Raw genomic sequence first — 17,338 nt, 5'->3', positions numbered from 1 at the left:
GAAAGAGAGTCCATATAAAGTCATCCTTGTAACTACAGTTTAGCTAGAGGATGTAATGTTTAGGGTATGCTTTCTAGAGGACTGACCTTTCAAGCTGAGCCTTGTGCTGCAAGAACAGCTCCCACCTTCATTTGATATAATACACTGATATTCACCAACATCTGAGACATCACAGTTAGTCACATTAAGAGTAAATACTGATTCTTTGGTGGAGATGGCATATTTCTTGCTGCTGAACATCTCCTTATTGTTCTTCAGCCACTGCACCTCAAACGGAGGAGTACCAGTAACCTCACACTCAAGCGTGGCCTCCAGACCCTTCACTACCTCGGTGGATCTCAATTCCCGAACAAATGTTGGAGGCTCTACAAAGAGGAATGAGGGAAAAGTAGATAGTAACATTGAATAGTTTTGAGGGGAGAAGGCTCCCCTACTCCATCACCCCAGCTATATGGCATAGCGGATGATGTTAGGTGTTCAAAACTAACCTTTTACTTTCAGCTCGATGCTGCAGCTCTCACTACCTGCATCATTGTGGGCTTCACAAACATAAATCCCACTATCTGACACTCTGGCTTGAGTGACTTTCAAAGTGGCTAAGCCATCTATGAAGGAGATGCCATACTTAGTGTGGTCAGTCACTTCGTTCCCATCCAGGTACCATGTGACGTGGATCTCTGGCGTGCCTACTACCTGGCACTCGAAAGTGGTGGACTGTCCTTCACGCAAAGCTACTACAGAAGTTGGCATCTGAATAAATCTGGGGGGTTCTAGAAGATGGACAGAAAAAGTGAAGATTTATCATATTCAAAGTGATTTAAAGAAATACAGGGGTTTCATACCCCTCCCCCCAAATTGCATAGAAAAAGAAAGAACTATAAACATAGTGAAAAACATTGGGTTGCACACCTTTTACAAACAGAGCTGCTTTACATGTTGCAGTCCCCACATCATTGCTTATCTGACAAGTGTAGTTCCCGGAGTCAGATGTCCTAGCTGAGAAGAGCTCCAGTACACTAGACGTGTCATCCTTCCAGACAGAACGATTTGCTCCAGAGAGGAGCTCCTGGCTGTCTTTAAACCACTTTATCTGCAGAGGAGTAGAGCCTTTCACCAGTGCTTTGAACTGAACCCTAGCACTGGGCACAACCTCTTGGGACTGGGGTTTTTCCACAAAATATGGTGGCTCTATAACACGTAAAAAGAAAGAAAGAGGATTACTCTGTAACAGGGGAATTCCAAAATTATGAATGGTATACCTAACAAAAGACAAAGAAGGAGCTCAAACCTTTGACTGTTAAGAATCCACTGCATTGATTACTTCCTGCTTTATTTGTTGCTTCACATGTGTAAGAGCCACTATCTGTGCTTTCCAGTTTATTGATTTCTAGAAATGCAGTATTATCATGGAAAGAGTATTTGTGCTTTTCACTTGCTGTTATTTCTTGACCATCCTTGTACCACTGGATACTTATAGGGTGTGAACCAGACACTATGCACTCCAGGTGGACGAAAGACCCTTTAATGCTGTCCATTTTCTTGAGCTTTTTGGTGAATTTAGGTGGTATAATGAGATCTATCCAAGGCAGAGTAAAAAGACAAAGTATGAAATTCAACCTTGAGTGTGGCAGATGTCAGATCAGAAGAAAAGATTTTATATATAAAAAATAATGGCAAAAGAGAGCCCATACACACCTAGGACATTAATGCTGGCAGAACAGCTACTGTTCCCAATGTCATTGCGAACCTCAAAAAAGTATTCCCCACTGTCTTTCTTTTCTGCATGAAGCACCTTTAGGACTGAGACAGTGTCTGTAACACTGATCTTATATTTTGGGCCTAACATCAGTTCCTTGCCATCTTTGAACCATTTGGCTGTAATATCTTTCGTTCCTGAAAATTTACACTGCAAGGTTGCAGGGTCTCCCTCAGTCACATCTATTGACACGGCCTTGTCCACAATTGTAGCAGGTTCTGTCATAAACAAGGAGATAGTGTTAAGGGCATCTGTAAAAATCCCAAGGGAACAATTTGAGATCACCTCAAGCTCTCAGGGTAGGACCAACCTTTGACAGTCAGCAGAGCAGAACACCTCTGAATTCCTGCCTCATTTTTAGCCTGACAGAAATATTTTCCATCATGTTTCAGTTCAATAGACCTCACCAGAAGAGTGGCAACATTGTTCACAAAGGTAATTTTGATATTGTTGTCTTCAATCACTTCATCATTGTCTTTCAGCCAGGACACAGTGATGGGCAAGGAGCCTTTAATAGCAGCCTGAAATACAACCGTGCCCCCTCGAAGGGAACTAATGTTTTCTATCCTCTTCAAGAACTGTGGGGGCTCTGGCAGGAAGAAAGGGACTATGTAAGTACAGGTCTAATGTGTGACAGTGTGGCATGGAAACCACACTGGGATAAGAGCATGCTAGTGGTGTTCTGCAGCTTGCACCAACCTTTCAGTGTGACTTCCGAACTGCAGAGGCAGCTCCCAACATCATTTGTTACTCTACACTGATATTCGCCAATGTCAGAAGCATCAAACCTGAAAACGTGTAGGCTAATCAAAGATTTCTCAATACTTATTCTGTGCTTCTTACTGCTCCGCACGGGTTTATCATCTTTCACCCAAAATACATCAAAGGGAGGTGTGCCAAGCACCTCACACTCCAAAACCACATCAGAATCCTTCAACACTTCCATGGATTGAAACTCCTTGCTAAAATAAGGTGACTCTACAGTGAAGGAAAAAAAAAAAAAAAGGCAAAAAAGCGCAGTTTGGATTAATCATACTTTTGAAGCCTGTAAAACCGCATTGAGTTTAAAGAGACAAACTGGGTGGCTGGATGTCACACACACCTTTGATTGTAACAATGCTACTGCAAATATCCTTTCCAGCATCATTTTTAGCCTCACAAATGTATTCCCCACTGTCTTCAGTCTCAACCTCTGTAAGATGGAGTATTGCCAAGGATTTTGCAAAAGACATCCTGTATTTGTCACTCTCTTTTAGCTCTCTATCTTCTTTAAACCACGTGATTTTAATCTCAGGAGTACCAGTGACTTCACAGGTCAGCTCAGCATATCCACCTTTCTTTACCAGATGGGTTGGCTCTAGCTTCTCCTTGAAGGCAGCAGGTTCTGTGGATTTAAGAAGAGTGTTCAGAACAAAGAAGGCAAGAAAGAGTGCCACTGGATCAATCCAGCAGCTGAAAGTTTAAAAGAGAGTAAGAATGCAAACCTTTTACAAACAAGTTTGCACTGCATGTTACTGAACCAGCTATGTTGGTGACTTTGCAGGTGTATTTTCCTGAGTCTGTTGGCTTGACCGCATAAAGCTCCAAGTAACTTGCTAATGCTTCTGTCATAATGTAGTAGGTTCCTCCTGTCACCAGCTCAGTATCACCTTTAAACCATTTCACTGTCAGAGGTGTTGTGCCTTTAAATGTGCTTTTGAAATGTACAGTTGATGCAGGCAGTACATCTTGGGATTCTGGTTCTACAGTGAAGCTGGGTGGCTCTAGATTGTGTTGAAAGGAAACAATTGTCAAGAGTAAGACACATGACCTTCACTTTAGGGAAGAAAAGTAAAACTCCAAGAAATGTGAAACAAATTGCCAAACCTTTTATAAACAAAGTACTACTGCTGTCTTTGCTACCAGCAGAGTTTGTGGCTCTGCAAATGTAGACCCCAGCATCACTTGTATCTAGGTGTTTTATTTCCAAAGACGCAGAGCCTTCTGCAAAGTGTACTGTGTACTTGGCACTTGAAGTGATCTCAGTGTCCTGCTTAAACCAAGAGACAGTCATTGGAAGAGAGCCTGAAATTTTGCAGTCCAAGCGGCATGAGGTGCTAATGATGCTGTCAATATTCTTCAGTGGTTTAGTAAAGAAGGGCGGGAGAGTGCGATCTGTTGAGAATGAAAAATAAAAGAAAAGGAAAGAAACCAACACATGAGCAAAACCGGCACACAGTTCTGCTTCTGGCTCTGTTGGGCTCAGAGCAGAGTAACAGGGCTCTTTGGAGAGTTGGTACCAACCTAGCACAGTGAAGCTGGTAGTACAAGAGCTGATGCCCACATCATTGGATATCTCAAAGGTGTATTCGCCACTGTCCTGCATTTCAGTGGCATAAAACTTGAGCTGGGCAATGTTATTTTTAAAGCTGATCCTATATTTTTTGCTTGCAGGTAGTGGCCTTCCATCTTTGAACCATTTGGTTTTTAGCTCTGGAGTGCCTGTGACGGTATACTCCAAAATGGCTGGTTCCCCTGCCGTTACCTGGATCATTTCAGACTTTTCAATGATTTTGGCAGGTTCTACAACAGAATTAAACAATTGGTGTTAAGGAAAAAAAGAAATTGCTCTTCATCTCAGGTGGGAGACAATGCGCAGATCACAGCACTACCCCACTGACCTTTCACTGCTAGTTCACCAAAGCAGGACTGACTTCCTGCATCATTCTCAGCCACGCAGGTGTATTTGCCACCAGAGCTCAGCTGTACACCAGTAATTTGCAGCGTTGCTAGACCATGTTCAAAGGTTACTCTCACTTTTTTATCATCTTGAATAATGTCTTTGCCCTTCATCCACACCACAGAAATAGGCTCTGACCCTTTCACCACAGCCTGTAATGTAATACTATCTCCAGCCAGAGCTGTCACATTTTCAATTTTCTTAACAAAAGACGGTGGTTCTAGTTCAAAGAAAAGAGACAAGAAGAAATACTCATCTGTTACCACGTCATGCCATCAAATCTGCTGCTTAAAGACAGTTTTATGAAACAGTATGTGCGGTACACGGTATAATTCGGTTAAGAGCAGGCAAGAAGAAGAGTTGCATTCCCCAGCTGGGAGCTAATGCATGGCTATTTAAGCTCACTGTCTCACAAATTCACAAGTTTGACACCAGGTAAGAGTTAAGATATACACAGAATTTTAAGAGAAGATGATACTCTCCCTCCTCACCCTCCCTAGCCACCCACAAACCCAAAGAAAAGACATAAGAAATGAGAGGTTCTTGCGAATCCCTTCAGTAAGTGGAGTTCTCTCTCTCCCACTGACCTTTCAAGATGTATGTTGCACTGCATATGCACTTCCCAACTTCATTAGCTATCACACACTCGTATTCACCAACATCCGCACTATTAAATGAGGACACTTCCAGAGAAATTACAGCTTTCTGAGAGGTCAGCCTGTATTTTTTACTACTGCGAATCTGTTTCTTGTCTTTGTACCAACTAATCTCAAATGGTCCAGTGCCAGCAACCTCACACTGAAGAACGGTGTTTGTTCCCTTCACTACGTCTGCTGGTTCAAGTGTTCGGATGAAAGATGGAGGCTCTATAAAAGCAGCAAGAAAGAATTAGTAATCCATGCAAAAAAAAAAAGGGGGGGGGGGAGGTTTTTCTCAAGAATGGTCTGACAGCAGCAAGAACAGACCTTTGACAACTACTTCAGCGGTGCAGCTGTCACTTCCAACCTCATTTACAGCTTCACATGAGTAGCTCCCACTGTCATCAACTTTCATCTCCAAAATATCTAGCACAGCCACAGAATTGACAAAAGACATTCTGTGTGTGTTGCTTTCATGGATTTCCTTATTGTTTTTGAACCAAGTAACCTGGATTTCAGGAGACCCTTTGATTTTGCATTGAAGGCGTGCGGAGTCACCTGGTGTCAGTAAATAAGATGGATCGACTTTCTTCACAAAGGATGGTGGTTCTAAAAATGGGAAGAAAAGAAAATAAAAGGGAAGAAAGGGCAGGAAAAGGAAATAAAGCTGAAATAAAAAGCTTTGAAAGATCGGTTCCTAGCACAAGAACAAAACATGACTTCAGAAAAGATCAGCATAAAATTTGCTGTGCTGCAGTTGTGGTTTCTCTTGCCCTTTCCATCCATCTTCCAGCATGCAGGAGCAATTCTTGGATCTGGCTGGCGAAAGAAGTATTGAAGTAGCACTCAGTGCACTGGAGGCATCAGGGGAAATAATCAAGAGGTGAATGGACCTGATGGCAGGTCTGAGAAGAGTTCACAGCATGATTTCAGCCCAAAGAAGTCTTTTGTCTGCAAAAAAGAAGAAATGGGAACCCAAGAAGAGCAAAGGTAAAGGGCACGGAGGACTATCTTACCTCTGACTGTGACGCTGGCAGAAGAGGAGCTGCTTCCTGCCTCGTTTGAGGCAGTGCACACATAATGGCCTGAATCCTTCAGTTTAGCTAGAGGAATCTCCAGTGAGGCTATTTTGTCTTCAAAGTAAATCTTATAATCTTTTCCTGGAGGGATTTTGCTTCCATCCTTTGTCCACCCTACACTTACTTTCCTGTCTTCATCTACTTGACATTCAAGATGTATTTTTTTATTGACTGCTGACTGCACTGACTGCAAAACTTTAATGAAGTGGGGTTTGTCTATAATGACCATTTCAGCCTGACAAATGTCAGCCCCAAATTTGTTGGAAGCTTTGCAAGTGTAAATCCCTCTGTCACTGGTGGTGAGAAGGGAAATTTCTAACACATATTTATTTTCCACTTTGGAGATCTTGTGGCGGTCTGAAGGTGAAATGGTTGTGCCATCTTTCTGCCAGGCGACATCGATGACTGGAGTGCCCGAAACAGTACACAGGAACTTGGCACTTTTGCCCACAAAAGTAGTGATAGATTCAGGTCTGGTAAGAAACGTTGGTGGAAATGCTTCTGCAAAACAAAGGGATTCAGTGTTATCCAGAGGACCACAGCTTATGCTCTTTCTCCACATTTGCCAGGGACAGAGAGGAAGAGGGGTCAGTTTGTCACTGGACACTCTTAAGCAAAAGAAACCAGCAGTGAAGGAGATAAGAGGTCTTAAAGATGATGAATTTTGGCTTTTGGTTTTGTACTTCTTGTGTCTGTATATTGCTCTGGAGCTTGTAAGCACTTTGAATGTCTGGAGCAATGTACAGACTAAAGGAAAATAAACCAAAAGCCAGAACTTTGTCCCCCAAGACTGACATGTTTGCACACTATTCCCTCAAGAGGGACACGTTTGCATATATTTCATAATTTGTGCATATTTCTTTAGTGTCTAGCATCTTTCACTCAGCTAAGACCACATAAAGACTCCTCCCACAAAAAGAAAAGTCAGAGTGAAAAAATCACCATACACTAAAAGTCCAAAAGATAGTGGGTGGGGGTGGGTTTTAAAGAGAAAAAAAAAAAGTATAGCTCTCAGACAAAAAAGTCTGCAAATTGAAACAGCTTTAAACATTTGTTTAAGAAGATCTATTTCCCCAGTCACACAGAGCTCCCTTCTGGCCATAGCACACAGATGTTCAGGTATGTAGAGGTGCATAGCTTGCCTCACAAGTACAGCTGCAGGATAAATATAGGGTGCTAGAACAATCACACAGTGATTATGACACCAAATAAATCAGATTTAAAAGTGTATGTTTTCTTTTCTGGAAGTTAAATAAGCCTTCTTCAAGAATATATTCACAAACCAATCCCATTCTGTTGATGATCTAGTTCCTCTTGCTCTTTTCTTTTCCCCTTTTTTTCTTCCCTTCTGAAATTTTTGACACTGATTCCCTTTTCTAGGTACAGAAAGCAACTGAAAGAAGCATTTTCAAAAGTTATTCCATCTCTATGCTTGTGCCTGCCAACATTACGCATGGATTATGTATAACAAAAGCAATCAAGAGCCCTACAATAAACATTTTAAAGTATATAAGTGAAAGCATTACAATATACCAAGGTATTTTATGGAGAAGAAGAAGTGCTTGGAAGTTTGTACTTACCAGTTACTGTTAAAATGGCAGTAGAGCTCACGCTGCCATGCTGGTTGGAAGCCTTACAGCTATACTCTCCGTAGTCAACAACCTGAGGCCTTGGGATCTCCAGTGTGGAGAGGTAGTTAGAGGTGCGAATGGAGTATTTGTCCCCATCATAGATCTCTCGCCCAGCTTTGTACCACTGGAACCTGACATTGGGAGCAGTCTCTACCTCACAGGTAAACTTGGCCACGTGATTTACAGCCACCTCCAGAGATTCAAGCCTTCTCCTCAGGATCGGTGCAACTGAAATCAGAAGCAGAGAGTAACTCAAAACCCTGTCTGCCGACATTCTGGAAAGCAAGAGTGAAATGACTGAAAAGGTGATTTACTTGCATTCCACATAAAGTGACTGTAAAAGGAAAAAAACAATGTAAGAAATGAAAGCAGTACCAGGCTCAGTGGACAGACAGTGTTATGGTGCATAACGGCATCAGGAAACACAGTGGTGATACTGGAAAAGCAAAGTGGAATAACAATGTGCAATAATAATGTGATACAAACACATAGCACACTCTTCTGGAACTGTAAGAAATTATGGTGTGAATGAGAAATTGTGCCAAAACTGTGCAATGACGCTAAAGAGTGAGACATGGTGCAGCAGTGAGAAAAGTGGAAAGAGCAGGTCCACTTCATAGGCAATAATGGGAAGAAGTGGTTGGGACTGAGATATAGCTTGTCCTGACCATGCTTGGCATGATGAGAAGAGGAAGCAACAAAGTTCCTGACCAAAGACTGGGGCGAGGGAAGTGAGAGACTTTACAATGTGGTAAAAGGAGACCATCAATCCAGAGAGAAAGAGGGCCCTCTGATTAGTGGCATGATGGTATTAATATTGTATCTGTATCTTTGGATACAGACACATAGTAGATAAGTTTCATTAGTAGAGCAGTGTATTAGAAAGGCAGTATTTTATCCCAATAATCCAACCTCTTTTAACAACTGTGAGTTTTGCGGCTGTTGCCCTTTTTCCACCTTGATTCAGCGCCTCACAGGTGTACTCTCCTTGGTGAATCTCCCCGCACACTTTGCTTATTACTAGTGTGTACGTGTCCTGATCTTGTAAACACTTGAATTTATCGCCTGAAGACACCAGTTTACCCTCAAAGTACCAGTTCACCTCTCTGACATTTGTTATGACAGACACCAGACTGACACTCTGCCCTTCCTCCGCAACAGTGTCAACCAGTTTGCTGTGTATGATGGGATAACACTCTTTGCCCACCTCATCTTCTATCTTCCCAGCTCTAGTTTCCAGCCCCTTGATGGCCTCTTCTTCACATATTTCTTCCCTTTTCTCCTTTCTTTTCAGTATTTCTGTGCGTGTCTCAATGGGAACACCTGCAGATGATACTTCAGCAGTGGCTGCAGCTGTGCCGACATCCTTGATTTGACCATGCCCAGTCACAGTGTTGATTACTTGTACAGACAAAGGCTGCTCTAGGGGTATTTCTGCCTCCATCGTCCTCTCAGCTTGCTGGGGCTGCAGTATTTCATCACAGGATTTTCCTGAGATAAGTGGACTGGGAAGAACTGGCAGTGCTTTGGACTCCTCACCTGTCAAGAGATGTTTTTCTTCACAAATGAAAGAATAGAAAGCCTCCTTCAAGACCTTTTTCTGGTCAGCTGACTGAATGTTGACTTCTCCCAAGGACACTGGGATTTCTATAGGACTGAGTCCTCCTGTAGTCACAACATAGGTGCATATGGTGTGTTTATGTTCCTTGGTGATGTTTATTGTCTGTACTTCAATGTTTTCTTTGTCAGCCAACCAATCTGAAAACAAGATATTTTGCTCACTTACCACTGCAGCTTTCAATGCATTACTAATCTGAGACTTTATGTCTAAGTTGCAGCTCTTGGGAACCTGAGCAGTGAGATGGCTCTCTTTGTTGAGGATTTCGCTTGACTGGAGCTGGTGGGTGTACATTATTCCATGGGGTTGTCTTCCTGCCCTTGGACACTGCCTAAGTGGACTGGTAAGATCGATGACATGTTCCTCCTCCAGGGTCTGGTTTTCTTCTAGCAGCAAAGGAAACCTCACTGCCTGTCCTTCATGGATCCTTGCAGCAAAATCTTCCTCTGCTGCTTCGAGGGAAGAAATGTTCTCCAGGGGGGCAGCTTGGCACCCAGTAAAGGCCAACTCTGAGGGAAATCTGGGTTCAGCCTTCATCTCACCTTGCATTGCCTGGAAGCCCTCAAGGACCTGGATATGGTCACCATCTATGGTACAGGTCTCAGTGGTGCTTGACACATGTAGAAGGGCTTGGGAAGCCTCTGTCTTCAGTGCAGCCGTTTGCTCTGTCACCTTTGGGATGACTTGCTCTTTGGGCAAGAGTATCTGTGCAGCTACAGTCCCAAGGCAGCCCAGTAGCTGTGTCTCCATTGCTGCTGCAGGCACCACACCCTGGGGGCCAGCAGGGAAGGCTTGCAATGCTTCTGCCAGAAGCCTGCTGCTCTCCTGTGTCATGGCCACTTGGGCGAGCATCTCTTCCACGCTCTGTACAGCCAGACAGACCGGTGGCAGGCCAGGCAAGATGTCCTCCCTAGGCAGCACATGCTCCCTCTGGCTCATCTGGAGCTGAAGATAGGTCAGGGGCTCCCTCATGGCCTCAAGGCTGAGCGCTGCTTCCAGGGCAGGAAGCTCACCAGCCTCCTCGTAGGAGAGGGGACTTTGGTCCTCTGCTACTGCAGAGTGCTGCAAGGCTGGGCTCTGCCTGCACACAGCATGCTCCTCGGGGAGTACAAGGAGCTCAGCAGAGCATGTGGCCTCACCCAGGGTGCTCACTGCCCTGCATGCGTAGAGCCCAGCGTCCTCCTCTGTGCACTCCTGCACTGTCAGGGATCCCGAGCCATCAGGGTGATGAGCAAGAGAATGATGTGCATCGGAGAAGAGCTGCTCATTTCCCTTGAACCACTGCACATCGGGGCATGGGTCTCCAGTCACTGTGTACTCAAAGACTGCGGTGGAGCCCGGTGCACACTGCATACTCCCTGGCTCCCTAGAAAAGCAAGGTACTCCTGGTTTCCGCTGACGCACGATGAGGTGGGCGCTGCATGTGGTCTCACCATGTACATTGCTGGCCACGCATGTGTACTCACCCTCATCCTGCACATCCACATATGGGAGGATGAGGCTGTGGTCACTGCCAGCAAACACTAACTTACGGTCCATGGACGGGGTTAGCTTCATACTGTTGAAAAACCACTGGATTTTGGGTGTGGGTCTGCCAGTAACAGCAACAGAGAGCCTGGCTACATCTCCCTGCCAGACCTCAACATTTGAGACCTGTTTGAGGAAAACAGGGGCGTTTCCCCCCTCCTCCATTTTAATCTTCGCTTTGCTGGAATAAACTGGCTTTTCAGGCTCAAATTCAAGTGTTTTCTCTCTATCAGGCAACTGAAGGCTGCTGCTGTAGCCTTCACTTCTTCCTTCATCAGAAGACGCACTAAGAGAGCTAGCAATGTCTGTATGGAAAAAAAAAAAATGTTTAGTTTTACTAGGAAGTTTAAGGTAACACATTTAGATAACAATAAACGGTGTTAGTGCAACTATTTTGGTATATCTGGAAGCCTTCTCAATACTGTACAGCAGTTAACAATGAACATGAGGTCCTTCTGCTGTCAAATACCTACCTGCCAAAACCAGCAAGACATGCTGTGCTGTCAGGTTACTTATGAACTTCCCATCTGGATCAACATGGGCGTCTCTTTAAACCTGACATCACAGTATGGGTGAGGCATACACCCAGGGTGTACAGCGCAACTGTCAGTCAAGCAACATTGGTGCTTTTTACAAATATAATTAAAATGGTATGTACCATATATATTTGTATGTGCACTCATACATACAAACAGGTACAGCAAAGCAGTGCTAAGACCCTGGTTTAATTCCAAACACCAATAAAAAGCAGAATGCCAGAATTAGGATTGGAAAAATAACACAATCTTTTCAGTGCACAGACTTCCTTCTGGTGCAGTTACTTCATCTCTTTCAACTCTATCTTTTGTCTAACACACTTCCTTAGCAGCTTTGTCTTGTTTTTGTCATTAGACCCTTGTTCTTACACCACCATTATTACCAAAAAGTCATGAGTTTGCCCCCTTGATTTAATGCCATTGATTCAAATCTCTTCTTTTAAACTCCTCCCTGTCACAATGCTGCATATTAAAACTCCCACAATACCAGAGAAAAAGAGGACAAAGCACTTTAAGGTTTTTTCTTTTTCTTGCCTTTGTGAATTTAGACATTTATTTGTTGGAACCCTTTGTTCTAATGGTGGTTTAAAAATTAAAGGAAGCAGACATCAAAACCAGTTAATTCTCTACAGACCCTTGACACTAGAAACATCAGTGAAATCTGAGACTTCCAGGATTGGAACAAGCCATCCATGAAAAGTACAGTCCAAAGAAAACTTTTGGAAATAAAATCCTGTCCTCACTGAATCAAGCTCATTCAGTTAAGGCCCACAGTACGTGACGCTGGAAAGATATGAGAGTTGTTAAAAAAGAATGAAAGTAGTGTGAATGGATAAATGCCTCCAGGCACTCTAATGGTGAACCTTGATAAGGCTCTCAATTACACTGTCTTAAATTCCAAAACTTATTGTGACATAATAATTTTTGCTGGATTCCAGTAACAACTATGAAGAAGAACAGAATATGCCATATCCAATTATTTCTCATTGGTTTTAGTAATTATTAATCTTGTCACACCTACCATCATATACATGACATAGCACAGTAAGAAGAGATACTTAGGTATAAAAAAAAAAAAATAATTACACCAGTCCTTCAGTATTACCTACCAGCCCTATTAAAACAGTAGGGCAGTGTCTGTAGAAATAAGATGTGCGAGTGAATTTGAGAACAGGTGGCAGAATCAGGCCAATAATAAAGTATAAAAATTGCAGAATCAAACCTACGCGATCACACGAGAATACTTTACATATACGGGAGTGTGGCAAAAATTAATGCCTTTTATCTGTCTGTGAAATGAATGAAGTAGAAGAAGCGACAGACTCAAATCATTTAGATATTTATTTCACAAATTAACCATACATATTAACATTCAATACACATTGGTGACAAACATAATTCATCCCTTTTTTAAGATGATTGCTTTGTAAAAATGAAGACAACGTTAAACATGACAATGAAATTGTGAGTTTGTAATTCCTTGAAAGCACAAAATTTTGAAGACAGATGGTCAGTCATGGCTCTAAGCTATACCAGCTGCCCCAGAGTAAGTTTATTCAAAACTAGTTTTGAATTGTAGCTTAGGTGAGACTTTGCCTCTCCAAAAGAACGTTTGCGTGCTCCTGGCTAATGCATGAAACTTCAAACAGGACGTTTAAACTTACATAAACCACAAACACCTCTACATGGGTAGAGGTAATGATGCTTGGCATATATTTCAGATGTGAACATAAACTTCAACCTGTTTGGCTTGTGGGTTTAAAAAACAAGTTATGGGCCTGTTTCTACTAAACATTTAAGTTCATTTACATGCAGATTAAACACACATCATAATTGCTTAGGACCTAACCAAAGGGCCTCTGACCTCTTTGGCTTTGGACCTAAAACACCCCTCATGTCACAGCTGGCGTATAACATCAGACAATTCATGCCAACTTCCCTAGTGATCTCTGCTGTCTAATGAATCTGGTAGTGCTACACATCTACATGAGGAATGGATTAAGGACACATTATGAAACAATTCTGCAGCAACAAGACAACATTATGTCAGACACTCACACTTCTCTTTCCTACCACCATTACTTATGAGAAATCACAACCATCTCTGCCTTTTAACCATGTACAGATTGGAAGTATTTATCATGGGGTCGTGACTGGGAAGAAACTGAATTGACACACTGGTATTAGCCTAACCACTCCAGTCCTTTTCTCCATGTACTGGGCCATTAGAATTTGCCAATCCTGACTTTAAGTTTGTATTGGACAACACATCTGGGCAAAGTGAATCTTTTGATCAAAAACTACTATCACAGATGAGTGTAGTCTTAAAGATTAATGAGTTTTTGAGGCATGCTGACCTTGGTGTGAGGACACCTCAAACTCAGAAATAAGAACAGTCATGAACATAACTGAATGTACTATAGGAATATTTCTTTTATGCTTAAAATCTCCTTGCCCCTTATAGCAGTTTGTAAGGCAACTGACAGCAATTTGTCAATAACTGGAAGAACCTCATGAACAGGTAATCAAAGTAAAAATATTTTTTGCTTAGGGTTGTTGAACACAGAGTTTCACCTTGGCATATAGGTAACTGGAAAGCTGGCACATGCCTTAGAAAGTTATTTACCTTCTGATAAGCATTAATTAATAACTTTCATACTTTTAACAAATTTTCTTAATTTATAATTTTTTATGTAAGATAGTTTTAGTTCTGATTTAAATGACAGATACTGTTGATTCTTCCTCCTAGATATTAGCATTGTTTTAAATACAAAAACATATGCTCACATTGAGAACATTAATACAAAAATCTCTTCTGCTGAGGAAATGCCACAGATAACAACTGAATGCATTCTACTTATTTCTGGTCATCTTGACACATAGCACACTTAACTGTTGCTAATTAATTTAAAAAAAAAGTAAAGATCTAGTTTTAATATGAAACAAGAATACTGCATACAAATCTGTCTTTGCTACTATGTATTTTTTTAATGAATGACACTGGAAGATGGGGTTAACCAAATTATTTTAATGAGTTTACAGTTACATCATTGGTTTATTATGCTCCCTCTCCTTTAATTTCTAAAGATACAGTACAAAATATGTCTTCATGATTATTACTTGGTAATAGAGAAAAAAATCCAGTCCAGTCTCTACTAATGCAAAACTTTCATTTTCTTCTCATTGCGTTGCTTTTTTTTTGCAACAGCATAATTCCATTGACTTAAAATAAAAGTCATTTAAATCCATGAGTCAGTAGAATGAGGCCCACAGATGTAAGAATTTTGCAGTGGTAGAAACTGTAAACACAGGATTTGAATCAGTGAGACTCACATGTTCTGATACAACATTGTGAGAAGGGGGAATATCAATTTAAGGAGTTTTTTTTCACAGAACTGTATCCAAACTAAACAGCAATCGTAAATTATAATTCCATACCTTTAGGTTACACAAAAAAAACCCCTTGGTTTGTACATTTGCAGGTGATTTCTAGCCTACATAAAACAATAATCATTGCGCTGTTACAGACACACAGGGATATGTACACTATATCAAAAAATTAGTCTTGCGTAAATGAGTGGCAATTAAATTATCTTTACAAGAATAAGGAAGGAGCTTGGAAGGAGCTTGAAATATACCTCGGTGCAAAAAGTGTGCACAAGACCTATGCACAGATTAAATCACACTTAAATTCACCAACAAAAGCAAGTTTAAGTGAGACAGAAATATGCCCACATGGAGTGGTATTCATCCCTAAAGAGATGAAAAACAATGCCCCTAAAATAAGTGCTGCGTTTTCACCTGCAGTGAACAGCAGCATAAAAACATTTAGTGTTTCAAAAGAGACTCTGAACTAAATTATGCAAATTTAGTATAATGTTAACACAGCACAAGTCTCAGCAGTTCCCACCCTGTTAGTAGCTATACATTTGTACTGCCCACTGTCACTGTGCATCAAGTTTTCAATAGTAAGGCTATGACAACCCCCCTGCTCTTCCTGCACACAGTACCTGTCCCCTTCCAACAACACCCCATCCTTGTACCAGCAGACACTTGGGTGGGGGGAACCAGTCACAAGACATTGGAAGCATACTGAAGCACCTACAAATGTACTGTAGTCAGAAATGAGCCTCAGAAATTTGGGAGGGGCTTCAGTGACCTGGAACTCAAAGCTGCAGCTCTCCGAGTCCTCTGCCCTAAACTCAACCTGTTCCTCTTGGGATGGCTCCGCAAACACATCAAAATTAACGTTCACACACTTCTCCCCTTCCACTTCCTGCTCTTGTTGAGTTACTGCAAGCAGTCGTATCGCTTTCTCCGAGTCATCTTTGTGTGGTTCAAACTCAAACTCCAGCTCTATTTCTGACTGGTCACCTGGACTCACAGTCTTACTCAAAAGCAAGTCACCCTTCTGGGGCATGTGTGGTTCACTGCCCATGGCTGTCTCACTGCTCACCTTAGCACTTACTCCCTGCGCTGCCATGACTACGAGGGAGCCTTTGCACGTTGCTTCTCCCAGCCTATTGATTGCTCGACAGTGATACCAGCCACCATCAGAAGGACCTACATTTTGGACCTTCAGACTATGAAGTCCCTCCTTCTGACTCACAACATATTTCCCTGTGGCAGGTGTCACACAGGTGTCACCTCTGAACCACTGCACTACTGGAACAGGAGTACCTGTTACCACACACTCAAACACTGCCTCCAGGCCTTCTGTCACCTCGACATCTGCAAAGGGCACAGCAAAGCGAGGGGGCATTTCAGTTACTTGGAAATCAATTTTTACATCTTCATTTTCCTCTGCGGCCAAGCCTACAGCTTGGTCCAATAAGGCAAGTGGAAGAACATCCAGGGAAACCACCATGCTCTTCTTATCCGGGCTAAACTCAGGACTGGTTATGATTTTGACCTGCTTCTCAAACTCCTTCACCTCATTTTCATCTAACTCCACTTCCAGAAGGATTTCCTGTGGTGAAGGTGACCTTGAAGATGTGTTTTGCTCCAGGTCAAAGTGTATAACATGTTGGTGCGTGACGGGGGGTGGCAGTGCTAGTGACCGCCCATCTTCAGACAAAACTTCCACCTGGGCAATACTTTTAGCTTCCCCAACAATGTTCACTGCATGGCACAGATACTGTCCTCCATCGGCTTTCTGGATGTTAGTGATCTCCAGCATGAATTTGTCCCCATTGTTCTCTATCTGCACTCTGTCATCCAGTTCCAGCAGAGATTTATTATGATACCACTTCACCCCTGGCTTGGGCACACCCACCACCTCAGCCACAAAACTCAGTGTGCTGCCCTCATACAGCCTCCTCTTGCTCAATGCCTTGAGGAATGCAGGTGGCATCTCACTGCCTGATGGCTCCAGGGCTTCACGGGGTGTCCTAAACACCTCAGTCTGTGGCTGGTCTGGAGGCTTCTGCCTTCTCTCACAGAGGGGGAGTGTGGCCATGGCATCCATATACTCTCCAGTGGGTGTCCGGTAGCGCTCTGGTGGAGTGCTGTCCCCAGATGCAGAGCAGGGTCCCTCAAAGGGTGTAAAATAGCACTCCAAGGGTGTGTTCCATTTTGTACCCTCAGAGGCTGTGGAATAGTGCTCAGGTGGTGTGCTGTACCCTGAGCCCTCAGATGGTGTGGAATAGCGCTCGGGCGGTGTGCTGTACCCTGAGCCCTCAGATGGTGTGGAATAGCGCTCGGGCGGTGTGCTGTACCCTGAGCCCTCGGATGGTGTGGAGTAGCGTTCAGGCGGTGTACTGTACTCTGAGCCCTCAGATGGTGTGGAATAGCGCTCAGGGGTGCTGAGCGGTGTGTGGTAGGATGCTGATGAA

At 42.9% G+C, this 17,338-nt stretch overlaps 1 protein-coding gene across 1 annotated transcript in view; it reads right to left on the bottom strand.

Moving 5' to 3' along the window:
- LOC104514891 (titin-like) overlaps positions 1–17,338 on the bottom strand; it is a gene marked incomplete at its 3' end in the record, with an annotated part of 84,317 nt that overhangs the window by 20,776 nt on the left and 46,203 nt on the right. Inside the window, exons 45-60 of the mRNA XM_010158695.1 lie at positions 7,773–8,051; positions 6,130–6,693; positions 5,441–5,722; positions 5,063–5,341; positions 4,417–4,695; positions 4,040–4,318; positions 3,623–3,910; positions 3,241–3,519; positions 2,859–3,140; positions 2,456–2,734; positions 2,067–2,345; positions 1,696–1,974; positions 1,289–1,576; positions 910–1,188; positions 489–770; positions 87–365 (exon numbers count right to left, since the gene is read on the bottom strand). Coding sequence (XP_010156997.1) covers positions 87–365; positions 489–770; positions 910–1,188; positions 1,289–1,576; positions 1,696–1,974; positions 2,067–2,345; positions 2,456–2,734; positions 2,859–3,140; positions 3,241–3,519; positions 3,623–3,910; positions 4,040–4,318; positions 4,417–4,695; positions 5,063–5,341; positions 5,441–5,722; positions 6,130–6,693; positions 7,773–8,051 — 4,776 coding nt within the window. The remainder of the gene's footprint in view (positions 1–86; positions 366–488; positions 771–909; positions 1,189–1,288; positions 1,577–1,695; positions 1,975–2,066; positions 2,346–2,455; positions 2,735–2,858; positions 3,141–3,240; positions 3,520–3,622; positions 3,911–4,039; positions 4,319–4,416; positions 4,696–5,062; positions 5,342–5,440; positions 5,723–6,129; positions 6,694–7,772; positions 8,052–17,338) is intronic.

Source organism: Eurypyga helias, unplaced genomic scaffold, assembly GCF_000690775.1.
Source record: "Eurypyga helias isolate BGI_N326 unplaced genomic scaffold, ASM69077v1 scaffold2169, whole genome shotgun sequence".
Lineage (NCBI taxonomy): Eukaryota > Metazoa > Chordata > Aves > Eurypygiformes > Eurypygidae > Eurypyga > Eurypyga helias.
Note: the sequence above shows the minus strand (reverse complement) of the source record. Positions and strands in the feature narration are given on the sequence as shown.